Source organism: Podarcis muralis, chromosome 5 (genome assembly GCF_964188315.1).
Source record: "Podarcis muralis chromosome 5, rPodMur119.hap1.1, whole genome shotgun sequence".
Taxonomy (NCBI): domain Eukaryota; kingdom Metazoa; phylum Chordata; class Lepidosauria; order Squamata; family Lacertidae; genus Podarcis; species Podarcis muralis.
In genome coordinates, this window is record NC_135659.1 from 42,654,278 (window position 1) to 42,668,486 (window position 14,209).

The 14,209-nt window shown below is 41.6% G+C and overlaps 2 protein-coding genes across 3 annotated transcripts in view; one reads left to right on the forward strand and one right to left on the reverse strand.

Moving 5' to 3' along the window:
* HOOK1 (hook microtubule tethering protein 1) overlaps nucleotides 1–13,287 on the reverse strand; it is a 31,186-nt gene extending 17,899 nt beyond the window's left edge. Inside the window, exons 1-8 of the mRNA XM_028733282.2 lie at nucleotides 13,096–13,287; nucleotides 6,506–6,591; nucleotides 5,992–6,064; nucleotides 4,737–4,787; nucleotides 3,550–3,682; nucleotides 2,586–2,653; nucleotides 1,799–1,858; nucleotides 1,215–1,298 (exon numbers count right to left, since the gene is read on the reverse strand). Of these exons, the coding sequence (XP_028589115.1) occupies nucleotides 1,215–1,298; nucleotides 1,799–1,858; nucleotides 2,586–2,653; nucleotides 3,550–3,682; nucleotides 4,737–4,787; nucleotides 5,992–6,064; nucleotides 6,506–6,591; nucleotides 13,096–13,146 (606 nt within the window). The 5' untranslated portion in view covers nucleotides 13,147–13,287. The remainder of the gene's footprint in view (nucleotides 1–1,214; nucleotides 1,299–1,798; nucleotides 1,859–2,585; nucleotides 2,654–3,549; nucleotides 3,683–4,736; nucleotides 4,788–5,991; nucleotides 6,065–6,505; nucleotides 6,592–13,095) is intronic.
* LOC114598926 (E3 ubiquitin-protein ligase RNF170-like) overlaps nucleotides 12,620–14,209 on the forward strand; it is a 29,585-nt gene continuing 27,995 nt past the window's right edge. Inside the window, exon 1 of one of the 2 annotated variants that reach the window (XM_028733310.2) lies at nucleotides 12,620–12,971. In XM_028733310.2, the coding sequence (XP_028589143.2) occupies nucleotides 12,685–12,971 (287 nt within the window). In that variant the 5' untranslated portion in view covers nucleotides 12,620–12,684. Of the gene's footprint in view, nucleotides 12,972–13,425; nucleotides 13,521–14,209 lie in introns of those variants that run through there. The other variant, XM_028733313.2, reaches the window with a different exon arrangement.

Sequence of the window (14,209 nt, forward strand, 5' to 3'; positions counted from 1 at the left end):
TACTTTTCCCTGAAACAAAAAGAAACCTACCTTTCATAAATTCTTGTAAAGTATCATGGGAGACTGAGACCTTATAAGTGAATTTATTAACAATTAGTTTAAGCAAGAAGCAATTTTTTTCTTGATTTTCAAATAAACATATATTCAGTATATCACAGAGGCATTTGTTAATTGTGCCAGGCTAGCCAAAATATATTTTACATTTTTTAGACTAGAGATAAGCAAGGTCAGGGTCAGGATAGACATTCAGCACTATTATGATTATTATTTTTTAAAAAATTACATTTCCCAAAAAACATAAGGTGGATTACACAGACATACTGTCCCTCCCTTTAAATATTCAGCCTATTCCTTTACTTCTCCTTACAGTCCAATCCTATGTGTGTTTGCACAAAAAAAGATTTACTAAATTCAACAGTGCCAATTCCCAATTAAGTGTCCGCAGAATTGCAATCACTGTCATTTCTACCTTCTGCCAGTTTAAATAACAGGAAATGTGTCCCTTTTGTGATGTTGGGTCAACTAGCCTTGCTAGTCAGAATTCAGGCAGAAAAGGTATTTAGTGCATTTGATCTATAAATTCCTAATTAAAAACTCAATTGCACAAACTACTAACTGTAATGCAAGACAGAATCCAAATGGCTGCCACAAAGGACAATATTACACAGTAAATAAGGTACATCCAACAATGGCAGTGAGGAGCACAGATGGACATGTCTGGTTAGCAGATGCTATTAAAAAACTAATGGCTCTTCCCGTTCCCTGAAAACAATGGATCTCTGAACAGAGCATTACAGAGCACTACTGAAACTGCTACAGCCTTTTGAACCATTGCACAAGCACTTTAAAGCGAATAATTCTTCTGCTGGCATAAAGTCACAGATGGTGGCCTTATGCTGCTGCCCAAACCCCAGCCAGAAAAAAGCACTGCAGCTACATGGAATAAAGAGATAATACATATTATCCAAGTTTCCAAAATGAAACTCTGGCCTCAGGAATGCAAGAAGAACCTGATATACAACCTTCTTCACTATAAGCAGAGATGAGGCATTGCACGATGAACAGCACAACTCACAAAAAACTGTAGAACAGAAGAATCAACTATGTGAATGCTATAAAGGGGAAACTGGCAGAAATGTGATTTTGAAAAACTATCAAATTTACAAAATTAATCTGTTTATAGAAAAGTACTTAGGAACAAAATATGAGCTTACCTGTAGGTCTAGTTCTTGGCATCTTTGTTTCAGCTCTTCTTTTTCTGCTAGTACTTCATTGAGTTCTTCCAATGTTCTTTTCAGCTTCAAAATGTTGGAGAGTTTTCATTTTCAGTATAAACATATATTTAATGACCATACATACCCAGCATCCCCCCTACTGTGAAGATGATAGACAGGCACCAAATAACTAACACAGAACGCTGGGTAAATGGAAACTAAGTCTTAGGAAGTGTGACCCCCTCCCCTCCCCTTCGATATTTGGTTCAAAACTGCTTCCTTTGAAGGCATTAGCCTGAATTTCACCTATCCTCAGATTATGGTGCTTTTAGTTATTCTAGAACTGAGACATCCAGGCCTTCAGGCTGTGAGAAATCTGAAAACCAGCCACACTTTGTGGTCATGGTCCTGGGCAATTCCCACTGCAGAACTCAAAGATCATTTCATTCAGTGACCACTGTGTGGCTCTTAGGACAGAAAGAAATGACTGGGTGAACACAATGATAAATCCACTAGGTGGAAACTTATGGTAAAAATAAAATAAGGGCTTAAACACTGCTGGAAACATTACATATAAAAATTACCTGTTGCTCCAGATCGCCAGGCAACTCACTTACAAAGCCCACTATTTCTTTGCTCATCAACTGCAATGTTTAAAAAAAGAAAAAGTGATGTACAACATATTTCTCTAAGTTTTAAACTAATGTCTAAAACCTTGAGCCCAAGTAACAGTGCCCATCAAAAACACACATAACATCTTTATGGGTTTCTAGGTTAGAGGCAGTTCCAGTTGTGTTCTTAAATCTCCTCAAATAAAAATAGCCTTTTTGCTATTGATTATATGAGGTATACTTTATGCTGACCCACAAGACATGTGTTAGCTAAAAGCCATCAAAAATTTCCATTTGTCTTGTCATGTTCTTTGTCTTCGAGATGCCAAACTGGCACAAACAATCTGAATCAGTCCAGTTCATAGATCGAATTGCATTTCCCCCTTTAATAACACTTCATTGGAGATTTTCTAAAAATATCAAAACATAAGACACACACATCCAAATTTAGATAAATATAACATGGCACTTCCTATGTGAAGTTTAAAAAGTGCAATGCTCACTAAAGCTAGATACATTTATGCATATGTGTGCCCTCTTTACACCAAATCCCTCAAAATAGTGCCTGCAAAGAAACCAGACTTTGATCAAACAACTTATTTTAAACTATGTAGAAGATAGTAGGGTAATGAGAGATTCTGGGATAACCAGGATCAATTGTTTTGTTACTATTGCAGTCCTGGAGATCCCCTACCCTTTGATTTTTTTTTAAGAAAAGAAAATGATTTCATTTTTGGTGTGTATTATAACTACTTCTTACCTCTTGAATAGCAGCCATAACAACGTGTTGGACAGACTCCTCTAGTGTCATTATAACTTGTATATGCTCTACAAGATAAAATTAGCAAAAGTTTGTTTTCTGTAAGAAGAAATATCCTAAAAAACCTGGAGACAGAAATTACCCCTTTCATATTTTCTCTACCCCCCCCACTCCACCCCAAAACCTTACTTCTAGCCAAGTATTAACATTTCTGTAGTACTCATTATGGAAAATACTGTAGCAGGTTAAAATATCATTATTAACATTTTAGCCAGACTGCAATTCTTGTAACTATAGCTGTAGTTAATTCCCTCTAAAATGCAGAAATACTCATCACCAAACATGTGGCTGTGGGATGGGTTCAGTTATATGACATTCAGAGTTACTCCATAATCAGAATTCTCTGTCATTCTATTTGAGGGTACAGATTAACAAGCTGTCAAGGTAATTTACACCCTTGGTTCTAAACACATTTTCTTAGATGTTCGTCAAGAATTTAACTCGAAGAAGAAGCATTTTGGATTGCAGTTTTGGGTTGGTCAGAAGACTGAAAACAAAAGTTAGAGCACACTGGAATTCTGAGTCTCACATCTGATTTTATTTTTAAAATTATTATTTATTAAAATAGCATCCATTCTGTTAACCAAAAGTTTTAAAACATGTTGAGAACTCACATGCAGAGTTTAAGGTTTAAAAAAATATTTTTTTAACTACGGGAGGGTGTTGGGCATGAACTGCAGGGAAGAGGGGAGAACGTTCCATTGCCCAAGCATAAATCCTTGCACTGATGAGATAGGTTAGTTGGGATACCACCCTTTTCAATTCACTTCACAAATCATACAGAATAGAAGCTGTGTGCCCTTTTAGTTTCATCTCCGTAAGCTATTTCACAACTTCTCCATGCAAGCTAGTATGATCCGTAAAACTCAGCAGAAGGTGGCTGATTCATAGAAAAAGCATTTACCTTGTTTCTTTTCGCAGTTGACCGCACAGCCTAAAATAAGCTGCAGTAACCTGCCCAGCTCTACTGGATCAGAATGTTCAGATATCTGGCTTAAATCAGGAAGTAGATCTTCTGAAATCTGCTGACCTAAAAACTGCAAAGGAAATCTGTCATTATAATTTCATAATGACATGAGGAGGAAATTAGTCCATGAAGGCAGAATTTGTCAGATTATTTGGAAGGCAGGCAGAAGTTAAAACTCTCTAGCTTTTTTTGTGGTAAAGGACACTTTCTTTTTGATCATGCATGCACCAAGTACATTTTACAGGGTCTGCTGGAATTTATTAAAGTATACAGGTACATTAGAACAAGTCCAGTCAGGAAAAAACTAGAGGGAAGACACACACACACACACACTTGAAAAAAATCTGGCTGATGATCCATGTCTGTCATTACTTGATGATTAAGGGTGAGTAGGAAGTGAGAAAACAGTTGTGCGGCCTGCCCTCAAGAGTTTTCAGCAACTAGCATGTCCCTAAACCAGTGCCACCAAGTCAGGCTTGATGCTGCAAACTCTGCAGTGAGTGTAGAAAGAGGAGTGGTGGTAGCAGAGATTTGGAACAAGGAGCTGCTAAAGAAGGGAGGCAAAGCAGCATTGACTTTGCCTGTAAATCTTGGCTTAGGATCTGGCTCATATTTTTATATATATGTACTAGCTTCTAAATGTTGCAACATCCTGCAAAATAATGCATAAATAAGCACTTTTAGAAAGTGCTTCCGTTTTCAGGTGACAGAGTACAGGGTGTGTTCAAGTTAGAAAAATGCAGGAAACCTCACCCAGATCAATTTTGCATGTACAGTGGTACCTCGTTACATACGCTTCAGGTTACAGACTCCGCTAACCCAGAAATAATACCTTGGGTTAAGAACTTTGCTTCAGGATGAGAACAGAAATCGCACAGCAGTGGCGCGGCGGCAGCGGAAGGCCCCATTAGCTAAAGTGGTACCTCAGGTTAAGAAAAGTTTCAGGTTAAGAACGGACCTCCGGAACAAATTAAGTATTTAACCCAAGGTACCACTGTATCTATTTTACATATGAAGCAATGCCCATGATAAGATTTAACAAAAACACTACCAAACAAATTGAGATTTAGCCTTTGACTATAGTGAACAAAGTATTACTTTAACAGCTGCTGTTTTTTCTATACCTCATGATAATAATCTGTAATTCCTTGAAGAACCTTCTTCAAATTGCTGGCCTAAGAAGGTTTAAAAGAAAACATTGGTTATGACTGTGAATTCACTTTCGAAAGATTTTCCTGTATTTCACATTTGGGATTAAATGTCTCAATGACAGCCTTTACTGAACAAATGTGACATATATGAAGATGATTGGCTCAGGTGGACACTGTAGTGTACTACTTAATGTTACTATTATTACCATAAACCAGAACAGCCTCAGGTGAAAGCAAAAAATAAAAATAAAAATTACAAGTCCTTCAAAGAACAATTGGGTTTCTGTAAGAGATCAGTGTAAGCTGTGGGTATCTGAGAGATGGGGACACAATGCCATGCAACTTTTCCAATGCAGAAGTCTAAAGTGGGATTTCCATGCTCACTGTTTTTAATGAGTTTCCTGGTCACCAACATGCCTCCTCTATGGTAGATCAATACTAACGCTCTTTCCAGCAACCCCTCAGACTGCTAAATGCTGGCTGTAGGATTGCTAGGTGACAGTTCTTAAATATTTTATTTAAGGCAGTTGTGGCAAGTTACTACACACCTCAGGCCTAGTCTCAAATGTTCAGATCATATGACTGTAAGCTGTAACCCTGCTCACATCTGCAGTATGACAACATTAACAGCGGGTTAAATTACACTGCAGTATTACTATGAGTCTCCAGCCTCAAATCTCTCCCCCCTCCTCTCCTCCATCTGCAATATGAGGGTGGGGAAAGAATACTGAAAAGTTACATTTCTCCCTACCCCCACCTGCCAACTGAATTTACAATAACATTTTAAAATTGTATTTTTCGTACAAATGAATTCAGCTTGAAGGAACTGCAATACTATATCCCTTGTTGCTTCTAAATTTTGCTGGTGAAGGGATGTGAACACTGCTGCTGAATCACTGCAACAATAGAAGTTCACAATTTTTCCACTGTTGCCTATGAAGAGCGGTCAATGTTAGCACTTCAATGAGAGAATACCATGACATCAAAAATAAGCAAATAAAATATAGTTGATAGAAGGTGATAATCTATAAAAGCAATCTGGGACATCCCTCAAGTCTATACATTGTTTTACACAGAAGGGCACAGAGCAAGAACTAGCCTTTGATTCGGAATTTAACTTGCTAGACCAAGTGGACTTAAAAAGAATAAGATGTATTCATATTTTTTTTGTATAGTTTTAACTTTGAAATGTTATCTTTTGTAGACACACATAGACATTTTCAATTACCTTTATTCTCCAGTTGTCACCAACATCTTCTTTAATACGGCTTAGCCAAACTTTGTCAAACCAAGCAGCATCACTAAAATAAAATCAATCCATTTTTATTAAATATCACAAAAGTGTTTGTAGTTCATGACTGAATTCCAGTCCTATTTTTATTATAAAAGTATGTAGGAAAAGACTGCTGGTAAGGCAAAGTAGAGTTTCACAAATAAAAGTTTACACAATTACTGTTCCCATGTACCGGTAAGTTTAACACACAAACACACATCTTTTGCCTCCCATCGTATTTAAAAATTTGAATTGCAAGATAACACAAGTCGGGTACCTTATAAAGGAAGAAGGGTAGAGTGATTATGAAGAAAGCTCAGATGATCAGTTACAAAAGAATGTGATTTATTGTGCTAATACATTTTGCAAATGGGATCTACAATGAAACACTGGTGTGTAAAAGAAAGAGAAAACCAAAATATACAAGAAAACCAAAATAATTCAACACACATACTTTAAAGTAACTTACATTTCATGAAGTACTTGTGCCATGGCAACACCATTAGTTAAGTCCTGAACATCTTTACAGGATTCAGCAGTATTAAATGTTTGTAACTAGAGGGAAGAAAAAATAAATAAATATAACTATTTCTATCTAATTTGAAACAAAAGAAAATACATACATTTCAGAACATTTTAGCCCACCCACATTCCAGTTCTCAGGTAAGGTTACAAAATGTTAAAACACCAGTAATACATCCACATTTATTAAAAATAGCAGGTAAAAAAACCAGAGTTCAAATTACCAATTAAAATATCTAACAGATGCCTGGACAAAACACAGGTCTTAGCCAGGCACCCAAATGCAAGGGTGTTAGCACCTGCCATACATCCAAAGGAGGGCATTCCTTAATTGCAGTTCCACTGTGGAGAAGATCCTAGTCCTCGTTACCATCTGATGTATCACCCCCGGTTGGGGAACAATGAAAAGAAACCAGGCAGGCTGACAGAGAGAGAGAGAGAGAGGCACTCCTTCAGATACCTGGCCCCCAAGTCAACACCAGCACCTTAAATTCAGCCCAGAAAGAAATAAGCAATCACCAAAAATATTTTAGGATCTGTGTAATGTGGTCCCTGCTGGCTGCCCTGGTCAACATATGGAAGGCCACATTCTGCACTAACTGAAGTTTCTGGGCTGTCTTTAAGGGCAGGCCTACATAGAGCACAGTACAATAATCCAAAATAATCCTATCACATTAAGTATGTGTATAAATAAGATAGTAGCCCAATCACCTGCCTGTGTCACAAGGCAGTCTGAATGCTGAGTATAGCAAGCAGTTTGCCTGGAAACACTTTTTATTCAACCTAAGCAAGATTCACTATATATTGATATTCAGATGAATGGTACTCACAGCAAACCCCTCATGTGCAAATCACACACTAAGAGTAAGCCCAGTGAAACAGCTGCACTATGCATTTAAAGCACAGTTTCTCCCAAAGAATCTAGGGAACTGTAGTTTACATAGCTTAATAAACCATAGTTCCCAGAATTCTTTGTAGGTGGGGAATGAGCTTCAAATGTATGGTGTGGATGTGACCTGATGCCTGTGCAAGGACTTCAAACACACAACAGACTCCCCCTCTGTGTCTTCCCCACGCCCCTGAAATCGGCATGGAAGGATCAGGAGAACCCCCAGAAGAGCATGCAGGACAAAAAGGGGGGATTGTTGTGTCTGGAAAGCTGAAGTGCCTGTGCTGATGGAAGGTTTGCCAGTGAAGTCTTCCTTTTATTTTTAGAAATCTACAACCAGACTGCTGCTTAGGTTAGACACCCCAAAAAGGTCTCTCTATGTGATAAAGGGAGTTACAAATCACTTCCCTGTTTGCAAGAAAGGTTAATGCTGGCCTACCTTGCACAGCTGTTGGAAGGCTACTTAGATAACTTACGTGAAGCAAAATGAACAATCTCAAATTCGTATAAAGGTCTAGTATTATTAAGAGAGCAGGATTTTTTCTTAGACAAAGGGAATCATTAAAACAAATACATTTGTACATAAAGGGTTCAAACCAACTAAGTCATACTTAATAGTAGATCCACTGAAATAAATATGAGTAACTTAACTGATTTCAATGGGTCTATTCAAAGTATTGATTTAACAAAATTTATACACCACCTGATTGTAAAAAAAACCCCACCACCACCTTCTAAGTAATTTACAAAAATATAAAAAAACAGTTTAGTATGATTTTGTTGGATACCATCTAGAGAACTATTGCTAACTTGAAAGTAAGGGCTTCAGTGTGAGAGTTCTGTCATGAAGAAGTTGCAGAAGACAGTCCTAAGTTGCATTCCTGAGTTGCATTAAGGTTATGTAATTTAAGAAGGGTGTTCCTGTATACCACAACTATGCTTTATGCGGCATTAAGTGAAGCATGAATCAAGTCTTTGACAGCTTCTGAAGACTGATTCAATAATCTTGAACTTTTCAACTAGATTAGTGCACTGTAAGGATCTATCTTTAAATACTGACTTTTCAACAAAATTTGTACAAAAATGCAGCAGCTAGGTTCTTAAAGCTGGAGAGTCAACACTGGCCACAACTTTACTCTTTATGATATTCATCGGCTACAAGTTTCACTTGGTAAAACAATTTCCAACTGTACCCAGAAATATATATGCAAGAAAATTCAATGTATGTAGGCTACACCAATAAGACGAAACAACAGCTGGCTTCATGTCATGGTTTCTGGGTCTGGGATCCATCTTGGAACCACTCCTAAAAGGACAGGCCTAGAGCATGCTCAACTCAAACTTTTCTAAAGAAGCACTTCCATCTTTTATCCACTAGGTGTCAACCACATAAAAATATCTTACAGAAAACTTGTTCATGGTTTTGCTATTCCAGGAACTCTGAAAGAACATAAAAACAAGCTATTCTGTTTTTGTGACGAATGCAGTATTTGATTCGTGGTATATAGTTCAGTAGTATTTCTTAATAACGCAGAATAAATGATGGGAGGTACTGATCAACAATACAATATGCACAATAAAAGAGCCTGGAATTATACACCATGATTCAAACCAGCACAATAATATTTCAAAATACTTTGTTTCAATAGGAATTATCGGTATATTGGTGTTTTTAAAATAACTAAAGCTTACGTAGCAATAATATTTTGTTAAAAATAAGGAAAGAGGAGGGAAATACTTAGGAAAGAAACACTGTTGCCAGTTTTTTGTAAGGATTAGGCTCAGGTTGTAAATATGTGTAAATAAACCATATACTGTATCCTAAAGACACCAGAATCTCTGCTGTCACTCATTCCAATTAAACAGGGCTCTGGGCAAATGTCTGGAATCCCTGGAATCTTGTACCGCTCAGAGATTGGGATGGCATGCAACCATATTATTAAATTTTAAATATTGTATTCCTTAGGACAGCTGTGCAAATGATATAGATAAGCAAACAAAAATATATGAATGCTAGTCATTTTTCCATAAATAATTTAAACTGCAGTTCTAGTCTAAGTCTCTCCCCTCCTGTTGGATCATAGACAATGCAATTTGGAAGAAATATGCAATATCGGGAAATACTTCCTTAATTCAACTAAAATGACAATATGCTGGTTGTGGTATGATCAGTAGAGTATCCTCAGTTGATCTTAAAGTTCACCTGGACTGGAGGAGCTGGTCTGCTAGATATCCTGGTCCCAAGTTGTTTGGGACTTTAAATGTCAGCAACAAAATTTTGAACTCCCTTGTAGCTTAAAAGTAAGCCAGTGCAGATATTCTGACAACAGTGCAATATGCCAAAAATTAGGGTTACCCATTAAACACCCTAGCAGGTGGGTTTTGCATCAGCTGCAGCTTCTGAACCAGGTACAAGGGTAGCACCATATACAGCACATTTCAGTAGTCTAATGGTTTAATTTATACCTAGAAGAAAATGTGGCTAAATCTGTGCAGCTGCAAACAGATGGGGTGCAAACCTGACCCTGAGAAATCAAGAGGAAAATGGAAGTTCAGGTGTCTGGCTTAAGTTTCACAAGGAAGCTAAGCTGAAACAGAGAGTTTTCCCCCTGTTCAAAGTGGTAGCTCTCAGTATGGTAGGTACGGAAAAGATGCCTCAAAGAGTATATACAGTACCACGACTGTAGCAATTAATACGAGCAGGCACTTGAACTCTTTCTGCTAATCACACAGCTTTAGGTTTCGGTTATCTAATAAGAATTCCTTCAAATAAAAATCTCTTTCTTTCTTCATCAAGAGTAAATCATTAAGGAGAATTAAAGCTGCACAGACTGCAGCAACATATGGCTGTAAATAATGTTAAGCTTCAGAAACTAATACAGTGGGGAAGAAAATTGTTGAACAGCCAACACAAAGCAGCAAAGGATGACCATTCCCTTTTATTATGGAAGCCAAGTGACACTGCACCGGTCAGTGAAATGGGATCTTCCAGAAAGAAGGGCGGCTTCTGTATACCTGGGGAGTATTCCAGGCTTACAAACAGAAATTGGTGTTTAAGGGATGGAGACGGGAAGATCAAGAGCTACAGTTGTGCTGCCATGTAGCCATCAGGCTGATACTAGAGAAGGGGACGAAAGAGATGGTTGGACAGTGTTCTCGAAGCTACCAGCATGAGTTTGACCAAACTGCGGGAGGCAGTGGAAGACAGGAGTGCCTGGCATGCTCTGGTCCATGGGGTCACGAAGAGTCGGACACGACTAAACAACTAAACAACAACAATGGCTTGCTTCCCTTTAGTCAAGGAAAGGAATGGGGAACCTTAAATCTCCAGGACTTTCCCCAGGCCACATGCCTCACCAGCCCTGACTGGAAGTATCCCTTAAGTGTGATGCTGCCTTCTTCTTCCCTGTATGTAAGTTAGGGAGATGTGGTGGGTGTGTAAACTCCTGACTTTTGTAATCCTGGACTATAACCTACTGTAGAAAAGTAAGAGTCAAATCCAAAGCCTTTGGAAAGCTGCTAGCTGCTATGCAGATCCATGAGAAAATGTGGCCTTCAGATTTTTTATTTTTAAAAAACCCTCCTCTGACCTAGACCCCTAAAACAGTGGAGGGAGGGGGCTATGTACCCACCTCCATGCACTGTTATTGGTTGGACATGGATGATCATCACGGCTCCTCACTTCATTTTTTTATCTCACCCCCTACAACACAGTTCCTTGTAGGCAATGAACTTGTGCACATTTAATCAGTGGCACTGCAAGTAATAGGCACACTTTTATTTCTATCTGACAGTATATTGGTTCTGGTTGAAATGAAAGAGAATATACTAACAAGAGTAGTAGCTTTATGTTTCGTCCATTACTTTATATTCCCATCAATCTATCCAAAAGCCACCTATATGAAAAAAAGTGGAGAGCATGGGGAATACTTCTTTTTCTCTCATCCCCACTTACGATTTCTAGTAATAAAACTCCAAAATGTGTGTTTTAACACAAGAAACTGCTAAGGTTTCCAGACTAGATTTGTCTCTTGCTCCATGACCTAGATAAATATACTATTACCTTTAAAATATCTTTGTTTGTTATGGCAGCTTATAAGATTCAATGCATTTTTTTCAATTGATTGTTTTTCCAGTGGCAATTTAATAAAGTTAGAACTCTAGGTTACAGCTAAGTTCAGTTTAACCCGTATAAGAATACACTGTCACTATCAACCTTTGATCACCGAGCACTCCTCGGTCTTCATGATGCATGGCATAAGGGATTCTTGAAATGACCTTTGGTTTTGATAAAACAGGACTGCCAACTTCCCTCATCATATATTAGATAGAAGCAAAAATCCTCTTGTAAGCTGGCTCCTTAGCAACATGCACAATTATATAAACTGCTCCTGGCATATTTACTTGAACTCAGTGATAAACACATTGAAAAAGCATGCACAGAGATAAGGTGCATGGCGGCAGTATTGGGGAGGAAATTGCACTGAATTAAGCATTTTATTTTTTTTAATACCCCTGCCCGTACGGGCCAGTCTTGACAGACTCTAGGGTTGTGCGCCCATCTCACTTAAGAGGCCGGGGGCCAGCGCTGTCCGGAGACACTTTCCGGGTCACGTGGCCAGCATGACAAAGCTGCATCTGGCGAGCCAGTGCAGCACACGGAAACGCCGTTTACCTTCCCGCCAGTAAGCGGTCCCTATTTATCTACTTGCACCCGGGGGTGCTTTCAAACTGCTAGGTTGGCAGGCACTGGGACCGAACAACGGGAGCGCACCCCGCCGCGGGGATTCGAACCGCTGACCTTTCGATCGGCAAGCCCTAGGCGCTGAGGCTTTTACCCACAGCGCCACCCGCGTCCCTGAATGAAGCATACGTTTGGGTAAATAAGGGCCACACATCAGATTCGTTGTGACTGAACTGAACATACTGACGGTGGTACATTATGGCAGGGCTGGCCCAAGACATTTTGGCACCTGTGGCGGGTCCTGAAATGGCACCCTACTCCTAGGAAGACCTGCATCAGGAACAAGGGCGGGAGAAAGCTTGACATCGGGATCTGCTGTCCCTGTGGATCCTGCCACCTGAGGCCGCTCATCTCACCTTGCCTCCTGCGTGGGCCAGCCCTGACCTTAGGTACAGTGGGGAAAGGACCCCATCCTTAGCTACTCTGTGGATAAGTGACCGTGCACACTTACATACACACAACTGTACATACCGCGTACAACGCTTTTACCAACATGGCACGTGCTAAAAGGTTGCTAAAAGAAGCGGGGCGCTGTTACGTAAGGGCGCCTGCATTACAGAAATGGGGCATAAGGAAAGCGAGCAGAGGAGGAGGGCTCCACAGGTTGCAGCGGGGGGTGAGGTGTCAGGCTCCGAGCCTGGCTGCTTCTTCAGGGTGGTGTGAAGCAGCAGCAGCAGCAGCAGCCGCCGCGAATGGCTTCGCAGCCGGAACTCCCGCCTGGACTCGCGCTCCCTTCGCCCCAGGGAAGCGCCGCCATCACCTGAGACGACGGGGCGGCAGGTGAGAGGAAGGGGCAGGCGGAGGGCGAGGCGGGGTGGGATGGTGACGGGCGAGGCGACCGACCCCCAACCGACGACCCGCCCTCCCCCTCTCCCCTCTCCGAGCCCGGCCTCCCCTCACTTGCCCAGAGAATGAGGCTGTCGCACAGCGGCTGCTCGCCAGGCTTCCCTTCCATGGCGACGGCGGCGGTTTTCTTCTCCCCTCAGCAGCAGCAGCAGCGCCGCCGCCGCCGCGCTCTTCTGCGGAACGCACAATGCACCAACCTCACTTACGCCCGGAACAATGCGCAAGTTACGTGCCCGGCGGCCGCCGCTTGTGTCACCTGAACCCTGACACCCGCCTCTCCATCTGCCTCGGCCTCGTACCCCGCCCCCTCGGCCAGGGCCCTCCTCTTGGCTGTTTGACGCGCCGGCTGGCCAATCCTGAGCGGGGGGTGCGCGGGGGGGGGGTGTAAACCAAGCCGGCGCTGCGTTGTGGGTTATTTTTTTCCCCCGGGACCGCGTAAGCGAGGCGTTCTGGCCCAATCAAGGTGGCGGCCGCGGAAGATTGGTAAGCAGCCGCAGCCGGGCGTTGCTATGGCGCCACCTGCAGGAGGCGGGTGGAAAGTGCGCCGTGGAGGATTCCTCTCTGACCCAGTTATGGCGCACAGGGTGTGTGGGGGGGGGGCGTATTATTGCATCCATGCGCGCATCCACCGCGCTCCACCCACTGCTGTCATAGCTTAGTGGGACGTCTCTCTCTCCTCCTTCTATGCTCTTGCACCGTTTCCCTTTTTCACCGCCGTCCTTTGGAGGAAATTTTCTCCCCGGGATTCCCCACCAACCAGCTCAGCTGGTCAGGTGCTAATAACGCCAAGGCTGCAGGTTCGAGCCCTGTAGGGAACAGCTGCACATTCCTGCATTGCAGGGGGTTGGACTAGATGACCGTCAAGGTCCCTTCCAGCTCTCCGATTCTACGAAACACCCGCATACACACGGCAGGCTAGCACCGCCTCAGGCACCCGCGTTTCCTGTTCCTGCCCCGAACTGTTTAGTAGTCGCTCCCGCCGCTGCCTGGTCCTTCGCGGGCAGCTGAGGACTAGAGCATGACAGTTCATGCCTGCATAAGTGCCTTAACGACCAAGCAAAGAAACGGGGGTTCTTCCATCCATCTGGCTCGATGCTAAACAAAACAGATATGAAAAAGGGAGGCTGTCGTGGATGCTTTAGCTGAGATTCTTGCATTACAGGGGGTGGACT